Source organism: Montipora capricornis, chromosome 14 (genome assembly GCF_036669925.1).
Source record: "Montipora capricornis isolate CH-2021 chromosome 14, ASM3666992v2, whole genome shotgun sequence".
NCBI classification, from domain to species: domain Eukaryota; kingdom Metazoa; phylum Cnidaria; class Anthozoa; order Scleractinia; family Acroporidae; genus Montipora; species Montipora capricornis.
Genome location: NC_090896.1, coordinates 32,750,028 through 32,760,056, shown reverse-complemented (window position 1 = coordinate 32,760,056; position 10,029 = coordinate 32,750,028). Strand labels below are relative to the sequence as shown.

General features: G+C 38.6%; 1 protein-coding gene across 3 annotated transcripts in view; it reads right to left on the bottom strand.

The window, feature by feature from the left end:
• LOC138032204 (uncharacterized) overlaps nt 1-10,029 on the bottom strand; it is a 114,726-nt gene that overhangs the window by 81,734 nt on the left and 22,963 nt on the right. For 2 of the 3 annotated variants that reach the window (XR_011128308.1, XM_068879821.1), the window contains exons 12-13: nt 3,076-3,206; nt 1,138-1,291 (exon numbers count right to left, since the gene is read on the bottom strand). The exons of the other annotated variant lie outside the window; for it this stretch is intronic. Coding sequence is in view for 1 of the 2 variants with exons in the window: in XM_068879821.1 (XP_068735922.1) it covers nt 1,138-1,291; nt 3,076-3,206 (285 nt within the window). In the remaining variant the exon portion in view is untranslated. The remainder of the gene's footprint in view (nt 1-1,137; nt 1,292-3,075; nt 3,207-10,029) is intronic. 3 annotated transcript variants of the gene reach the window in all.

The following is a 10,029-nucleotide window of genomic DNA, read 5'->3' as shown; positions in this document are numbered from 1 at the left end:
TTTTCGTGTTCAGGTCCGGTTTGGAAAATATATTTTTCTTACATTTTTCGCTGGTTTCAATCCAGGTTTAACATAATATAGCTGTAGTTATTCAAGTCAAGCATTGGAGGGATATAAACTTAAAGCTGAGTGTTTATTTTTAATTTGTTTAGGGCTACTTTTTGCTCTGAATTGCAGTTTTTGGTATGTCCTAAGATTTTTAATTTCGAATCTACTAAGGTTGCAAGATGCCTGGACGGCCTATGTCAGAAGAACAGAAACGAAAGAAGAGAGAAAGAGAACGAGAACGATAAAACGGTACACCAGTAATAGCTTAAAGTTGGTGGAAGAAGTTGCTCCACAAATTCTTTTCTTGGACACTAAACCGTTTGTTATTTCTACGGATGGATTATTTCAAGTGGATGCATATTTCTAAAACGTGGTTTACTCGTTTTTTCCTTTGTTCAGGAATGAAACTCGAATTTTTATTGTTAACTGGAATTAAATAACAATCTTCTGTACTCTTTTTCGACAGAAATAATCGATCTGTTGCTGGTTTGTTTGGCCTTAAAATGCGAGCGAACAAGAATTTTTTTTACTCCGCTTGCCTAACTGTTTTTCGATGTGCCTGGACAGTGACAAGAATTTTGCTTTTAGGCTTGGCTAAATCTATATATTATTTATGTTATTCGTTTTGCCCTGGACTGCGTGGTAATGTATGTTTTCAGCAACCGTCTGCTGTCGGCGTGTTGAGGGATTTGGAAAGAACAAAATTAAGGTAGTTGCGATACTTATTTCTAAGCTTTCTATATGTAAGCTTCCAGATGATCACCCATCAGATTGATCGGTGATAGTCATCATCAATTTCCACGTCAAAAATTACTCATGGGCTGCATGCGCAGATCCGGGATTTATCTTAGGAGGGGGTGGTGCACCACTGACTGGTGAGATTTTTTTTTCTTTCCAGAATACCAGTTGTATTACACACGGTGTGTGTGTGCGTGTGCGTGTGTGTGTGGGGGAGGAGGGGGGGATCCGCCCCTAGGCTCCACCCCTGGGCTCCTGCTCTTGGCCATTTTCTAAGCTTTAGCCCAAGTTAAAAACGTTTGTTTGGAGATAAGGTCAGGTGATATGAGCTCCAAGGAGACCAAGCTCTACCTTTAAGCTTCTTTACTGCACAAGTTATCACTTCCTCTTCATTCTTCAGCTCTCCTTTATAAACTTCTCCAAAAGCGCCCTGTCCTAACCTCACTTGGAGTTGAAGTTGCGATCTTGGAAACTCGCGCCAGTCTTCTTTCATGGGCAACTCTATCTAAAAGGTAAGAAAAGTATGTGCGTGTTTTACAACAAACAATTAATGTGCTTGGATATGTATTTCTAAATCTACCCTAATTGCAAAAATTGTATCGTTTTTTCTATGCCTGACTTTCAGCATCCACGCCTTGATTGTATAGCGATTACTATACAGCAGTACAGCTAGTACACGACTGAATCAAAGCAAATTAGCAATCAGCAAAACTACCGGCTTTAACGAAGTAGCTATAATCGCTGACTATATAACGGCTATACCCTCGCCAACAAAATCGGCTATATATCGCCTCCAATCGGCTACATGCTCGGCTATCTGATAGACCATATAATCGATACATAACCGGCTCCACAATCGACTTCACAATCACTACAAAATCGCTTACGTAATCGCGGACACTAAATAATCCGCTACATGAGTAATAATGCATCATTTCTGAGGTTTCACCAAATTTCAGGATACTCTCATGTTTTGTTTTTTTTTTTCCCGGAATACGTCAATTATTAAAAACAGAATGATGATAACTAACGGAAACTTCAACCCCATCTGGACTCACATTTTTCTGAATTCTACACTGTCATTATATATTCACTACTGATATGTTAAACATTTCAAGCACTGTTCTTGGAATTGGAGACTTGTTAATTCTTTTCATAGTTAACATATGGAGATGGTTTCGAAATTTGACAAGTTTCTTTGTTCTACGTTTTTGTTTAATTTTTCGGCCCTGACCATGCACAAACCACACCCTTTTTCTAAAACACAACCCATTAAAATGCCTCTGTGATAAAAATAAATCAATTCCATTTTTCTTTAGATTTTAAAAAGGTGTTTGCTTAACACCTGACTTGCAAAATTTTGAGCTTTGGTTTTTATCCAAAGATTAAGGCCGTTTACTTTGAGGGTAACTTTTGGATTTCATGGTCCGCCATTACTTACGTTCAAAACTGACCGATTGGACCTCAGAGGGAAAAGTGACGTCAAAGGCTAACTTGCTTAAAATTTGAACGTTTGAATGCATCTTATTATAAATGCAAAACGCGAGTTTAAAAGTCTGAAAGTTCAAAACTCCCGGGCTGCATATTAATTCTGCGGCGTACACAGGCATTACATTCTTAAATAAGTGAGAATTTGACGTCATTTTATCCTCGTCGCACCAGCTCTCTCAAGAACTGAAGTTAATAAAAGCGAACCATTATATAGGAAAATCCCAGTTAAAATAAACAGGAGTCTTTTTGAAATCAAGGCTTAAACCTTTGGGCGCTTAGAATTTAGTTAACACAGTTTTGAAATCCAAAGAAAGAAAACAATTGATTTTTTGGTCACAGGGGCATTTTAAAAGTTGCGATTAAATTCTTCAAAACTCAGTTGTGAACTGAGGACAAAATATTGCATATCGTCACGGTCAAGTTAACATGAAGTGCGATGTCACTGTTCACGCTTTTGTAGTCTCCAGAGTTTCAGAACCAGTCCATCTTTTGCATTTCATCAAATTTCAAGATACTCTCATTTTAGGTGGTTTTTTTTTCGGGAAGAAGGATTGTTTATGCTGCGAGACGTACATGAAATATTAAAAACAGAATGATTATTTGATGACTAGCTGAAACTCGAAGCCCATCTCAAATTCCAGATGTTCATCATATATTCACAAAATATATTATTCGAATTATAATAATCATTATTATAATTAGTTAAAATTAATAATGATAATTATAATTATTAGAATTACACTAGATATTATAAATAATTGATATATCAAGTTAGAGACCTCTTAATTCCTTGCTAACCTCAATCTGAGACTTGTCCTCAACATTAGATTTACAAGGTGGTCCAAACTTAATACAGACAATCGTGATGAAGAGAATAGCTAAACCAAATGGCAACACGATAGTCACCATTAATTTCAGAAGGAATTTATCTGTAGATAGAAAAAAACACAGCGGTTAGTTGTTCGATTTGTGTGGTGTGTGTTAGAATTGAATTATGCATACATTAACATAATTCCTTATAAATAGCGAGAAGAAGTAAGAGATGAGATGAGATTTTTCATGTTCGAAGGCTTGTTCAATTTTTGAAGTTCAGAGTGTAGAAATTCGTGAATACAGAACTGGAGCAGCCTGAGTGTATCGTTATACAACGAGAAACTGTGAAGAGATTGATTATTTGTCGCGACTGAAAATAAACACATAAAGGAACTAAACAGGAATGTGAGGATAGGAATTTAAAGATAGAAAACTGAAATAAAAGGATCCCTGAATTTGTAAATCCAGATATATCGTTGTTCGGAAATTAATCAGTGTAAAGTCATTGTCTAACGAAGACAAATAATGCAGTAAAACTGCATTTAGATCGTAAAAATTGATGTAAATTTATGTAAATGTGAGTCTCCTGCTCAAGGGTTCGTTCTAAAAATAGAAAGATACGCGCAAAGGTTGACTCAAAGATCTACTGCATATGGAGGCTCCTAGTAATGGGCTCCTGTGTTTTCTCATTAAAAGGTCCTGTTTGGCTGTATGGATAGCTCTCTTTCTTAACAGGTTATGGGCCCAGGACGTGAAGTTATTACTGTAGGGATTTGAAGTGTTTTTTACCTTGGAACATGACGACAAAGTCAGAAATTGTAAAGATCGAGAAGTTGAACGGAAAGAATTACCAGACATGGAAGTAGAACATAATGCCCGTTTTAACGGAGTGTAGTCTATGGGGATTTACACTGGAAGGTCAAGAAATACCCCCAGGAGATTCTGCAACTGCAACTGTAAGGAATGCTTTTCGATTAAGATCTGACAAAGCTTATTCGCTGATTGCTCTGAATGTGGAAAAAAAAATTGCAAGTTCACATTTCTTCGGTTACCAACCCTCTCTCAAAGCATGGAAAATCTTGCAGAAGCAATTTGAGTTTGTATCAGTCACACAGATTGTCCGCATAAACCGTAAGTTTTACGCAGCAAGTATGAAAGAAGGCGCAGATTTGATGCAACAGTTAACCCATATGACTTCCCTTGCTGAGCAGTTACGAGAAATGAATGAGGAAATTTCTCCTAAGAAATTCGCCAGGTCGTTCTGGGAAATTTACTCGAGTCGTACGATAACTTGTTGACAAGTTTGAATGCCAGAAATGCCGATGATCTCTACTAGAAGAATATCAAAGCGTGTTGATTGAAGAATATATGATACGGACTGATAAAAACGAGAAAGAAAAGTCTGACAATGCGCTCTTCGTGAATCAAAGAAGAGGAAGAAGTTCCAATAAAGGAAATTATCAAGCACGTGGTGGATCCGGTGGTGTTTGCGGTGCACGTTTTCAGAATGTCAACCCAGTTCGTAAAAATTCTTCTCAATTTCACCATGATGATCATGAAAGATACAAGGGAACCAAATTCTTTAAATGTAACCAGGATGGGCATATTGCCAAGCACTGTCCACTGAATAACAAACACAACCAAAGAAGAAGAAGAAGAGAAAATTCAAATATGGTGGAACTCGAAGGAGTTGCACTAATCTCAAGCACGATGAATCAGTCAAATGAATGGTTTATTGACTCAGCAGCGACAGAGCACATGACAAGAAACAAAAGCATTTTAGAGAACTATGTTTAGTACCAAGAACCAAGAAATATTTACCTGGGAGACAGTACAGTAATTCTTGCATTTGGCGAAGGTAAAGTCAAGCAGAAATCCAGTTTAATAAGGATAAATGTTTAGAACGGAAGAATGGCCAAGAATTTGTTATTGGAAGTCTATTGCGTGAACAGCTGTACATAGTCAATTCTACCGAGTACGCTCAAGTTTCAACAGCAAATAGTAATGTATGTGGTCCAATGCAAGTGGAATCGAAAGGTGGTAGTAGGTACACGGTTACGTTTACAGATGATTTTTCACGATATACAACTGCTTATTTCATCAAATCTAAGAGTGAAGTACTTTCAAAATTCATGGAATCAGTGTCAATTCTGTTATGAAACATACAGGTCATCAGAAACTGAACATTCTCACAAAGGAAGATGTTAAAGTTCTCAGAAGTGACAATGGAGGAGAGTACACTTCCCATTTTTTTTTTTCAAGTTCTGTTCGGAAAAGGGAATATCGCACCAGTTCACTGTCCCTTACAGTCCACAGCAAAATGGAATTGCTGAACGAATGAACCGCACTACCATGGAGGGAGCAAGATCTATGCTCTATCAAGCCGATTTACCACTGGAATTCTGGGCAGAAGCATGCAGCACAGCAGTTTATCTTCACAATCCAAGCCCCTAAGCAGCATTGAAAGATGAAATCCCTTTTGAATGTTTATTTGGGAGAAAACCAGGCGTGTCCAATCTGAGAGTTTTCGACTGTGTGAGTTGTGTACATATTCCAGACAATCAACGCAGAAAGCTCGATGCCAAAGCCCACAAAGCAATTTTTGTCGGATATGCTCCTGGTGTCAAAGGATACAGTCTGTATGATCTGGAAAAGAAGAATTTTGTTGTGAGTCGAAATGTACAAATCTTTGAACAGAACTTTGATCATTTTGACGAGATGGAATCAAACTATACAGCTCAAACGGGGCTGAGGAACATTTTTTTAGACATGAATGAATAAACTGAAAGTAAAAGTGTTGCAATGCATCCCTTAAGGCTGAAGTTCATGATGATGTTAAAGTTCCAGTTACGACGAAGGAAGAACCCATAGTTCCAGAGGGTGTTGAACCACCAGTTGAGAAGAATATTGAATCATCAGTTCCACAGAAGTTTCAAACAGTGGGAGCACCAAATGAAAAGAACCAGTGAAGAGAACATACGAAGATAAATTTATGGAAGAAGTTCAAAACCTGGGACCAACAAGGCATCGAAGTTTGAAGATGATGGTTGATTATACGCAATCCAGAAATTGATGAGCGCAAGACAGTTCAAGAGGCGTTGAAAGGTGAACAGGCTAGTCAATGGAGAGAAGCCATGGAGTCGGAATATAATTCCTTTTTAAATAATAATACATGGGATCTAGTGCCTCCACCTGACGGAAAGAATGTAGTTGGTTTTCGTTGGGTCTTGAAAGTCAATCGTGACGAAGATGGTTGTATCGATCGCTTCAAAGCAAGGTTTGTTGCACAAGGATATTCTCAAGTGAAAGGTGTTGATTATGATGTCGTGGCACGGTTGCACGGTACACCTCTGTGAGATCATTACTTGCCCTGGCTAATGCACAAGATTTGGAGATAAACCAGATGGATGTAAAAACTGCTTTTTTGAAAGATTCATTGGACTGAAAAATTCGCATGTCACTACCAGAAGGATTTGTTGATGTTGCTAAACCAAATCATGTTTGCAAACTGAACAAGAGCATTTATGGACTTAAACAGTCAGCTCGTTGTTGGAATACCACTCTGGATGAGTACCTGCAATCAGTTGGCAATCGCAAAAGCAATGCAGATGGCTGCATTTATGTGAAGTCGGTGCAAGAAGCTAACGGTCAAATCAGTTTCGTATTTTTGGGGGTGTACGTTGATGACATCATTCCAGTCTCAAACAACTTTGTACTGCGTAAACAAGAGAAAGCTGCTTTATGCAAAAGATTTGAGATGATTGACCAAGATGAGATTCACTAACTGCTTGGTATGTCAATCAAGCGAAACAGAGAGAACAGAACATTAACCATAACTCAGCCCAACTACGTAGAGAAAGTACTCAGGACATTTGGATGGAAAACTGCTGCTGCTGCTCTACTCCACATGAGCCCGGAAGGAAATTTCAACACTTATCACCAGATGACGAACCTTTCAATGTTCAGACTTACCAACAATCGATTGGATGTCTAAGCTATGTGTCGACAGCGACAAGACCACATATTGCTGCTGCAATTGGACGTCTCTCTCAGTATGTGCCAAGGCCGAGTAAGGTTTACTGGATGGGTGTCAAGCGAGTTATGAGATATCTCAAAGGAACGTTGAAGTATGGTCTCCAATTTTCTCCAGGTAAAGAAGATGAACCAGAATTAGTAGGTTACAGTGATGCAGATTGGGCAGGAGATGCCGACACTCGTAAATGAACGTCAGGCTACGTATATCAGATCGCTGAGAGTACAATCAGTTGGTCAAGCACGAAGCAGTCAACTGTTGCCAAGTCCTCCACTGAAGCAGAATATGTAGCCCAGGGTTCAGCTGCTCAGGAAGCTATTTGGTTACGTCGTTTATTGAACGATTTTGGTGAGCAGATAGATGCCCCAACGACCATCTATGAAGACAACCAAGGCGTCATTGAATTGGCTAAGAATGCAAAGTACCACAGCAGAACCAAACACATTGACATTTGTCATCATTTTGTTCGCGAAAGAGGTCTTTCAAATGAAATCAGAGTAATTTACTGTCCTACTGGGGACATGCTTGCAGACATAATGACCAAACGAGTCGGAAAACTGTCTTTTGAGAAACTGAGAAATTTACTAGGTGTGATTGACATTGCCTGAGCTTTAGATTAGTTTTTTTGTTTTTTCGCAATGTGTTCATTTAGTTCTTTTTAGCCATGCATCATGTTTATCAAGTGGGAGTGTTAGAAGTATTAATTTATGATAATGCATGCCGCCCGGCTGATTGTTTCTATCGGATAGTAAATTTTCTCAGATGACATAATTCTGTTGTTCGCATTGCGTCGCTATCTTTGCTGTATGCCTTTGCCGCTTCGCGTTGTTGTTGTTTTCTCATTAAAAGGTCCTTTTTGGCTGTATGGATAGCTCTTTTTCTTAACACTGGCCCCATTTGTTCGAAGAGTGGATAGCGCTATCCACTGAATAAATCACAAATGAATAACCCAATTGGTTTTGCTAATATTTATCCTCTGGACAGCGTTGTCCACCTTTTAAACAAAAAGGGCGTGTAGTTAAGCATTGCTTAATTTGAAAATTCCAATAACAAAGTTTGCTGTACAAAAGCTTTCAAAAAGGTAGCTTGTTCAATTCGAGATCACATTCATCCACAGTATGGTACGGCATCCTCTGTCAAATTGGTTTGTTTTCTATTGTTAACCTTCAAAGTATAACGTTTGAGCAGTTTCTTGAGAGACCGCCATATTAAACGCATGCATGAAAGGTTACTAAGATTTGGATTTCGAGCTTCTTTTGGCCATAAAATCTGACAGATCTCGGATCAGAAATCTTTTCGTAGATTTTCCGAGAGGATCACGAAAGGAGTGTGCATGTGAGGAACTCACGTGCATTTTCATGTGCATATTGCACGCGAAAAAGTACGTGGAGAACATGTAGCCATTTTTGTCGCTCATAGAACGAATCGCCGTGGTCGTAGTTGCCGAGTTGAGCTCCTTATTAGGGCGTTGAGGCTGAATCCCACGTTGTACAGAAGACGAAAGCACAAAACTATAAATCTTAATTTCTTTTTTGGCGTCAAAACCGCCTCTGTGGCCGTGTTTTCACGAGCGGCTTTTCGGGTCGCTTAGCGGGTGACAACCGGAAATCGCGTGAAAACAGTCGCTTTTCCAACTCGCTTAAAGTTAAGAGAGTAAACAAATTTCAATAGAATTCTCATTTAATTTAAGCCAACAAACCAGCTGCAGGCAGTTTAAGCGAGTTGGCAATTACTTTCGGCCAATGAAGAGTCGCTTGCGGTTATTCAGATCGGAAATAAAACAGGCGTGCTATTATTATTTCTATTATTGTATTGGCACGTGCTCTCCTCATTTATTCTTACCCGTGTAAACACGTATCATTTTTAAGTCGCTTAACGAAGTCTGCAAACAAACCATTTTCAGGAATGTTAAGCGAGACAACGGCTGTCGAGAAAACACGGGCCGCATTTTCTGAAGAGTTCGGCTAGTTTGTAGAGGTTACTCTATCTCAGCTCAAAGGTTTCTTTCTCCTTGGGCATGTATGACATGTGTTTTCCTCTTGGTTACTTTTCTGATATACATTATTTTTGTTTTCTGCGGATCACAGGCCATTTAAGTCCGTGGCTTTTGCTTTACCAATGTATATTTTCTAATGTATGCTGTGTAATACTAATAAAATAAGTAATAAATAATTATAAAACTGGAATAACGACCAAATAAATTCTTTAAAAAAACGTGAATTTCCCTTCGAATCATATTGTAATTAGATCCCAGGGAATCTGATTGAACAATGGACCCACATGACATAACGAGCCAGACGCCCTTAACAACCAAAACAGTACCTCGGTATCCCGCGGAGATAGCAGGCAATATGCCTGGTATCTCAGAGGGGTGCCCAGTTGCTTGTAGCATTCCAATGTAATTGAATCCCATTGCGAAAGTGTTTTGCTTACGCTACAATAGTTCACACAATGCTATTCCAGCACTCAATGCTGAATGATCATGAAAGTGTAATCGTCACGTTAAGATTATAGATATAACCTTAAACTTGAAGGGAGTTGTTACGTTCCGTACCTTATAAACGTATTAGCATCGGCAAGTTCTGAAAACTATTAGTACAGTCACGTAAATTATTAACATGACAGGGGAGTCTTGCCGTAATTTTAGGAGAAAGGCATTGAAAGGGTCAGTTTATCCAAATTTCTATGGTATATAATGCTTATCTAATTATCTAAGGAAGGGAAAAAGATTATGGCACTGAGAAGATACTGCGATGTTGCTCAAAAAGATGGCAACTAATAAAATAAGAAATAATCCTTTCAGAGACAGTCGATAATACCTTTACTCATCGAAAGAACGGAAACATGCAACACTTCCAATGATGGTTTTTTATTATAACCTACAGATAAAATAATATTCCAAGCTT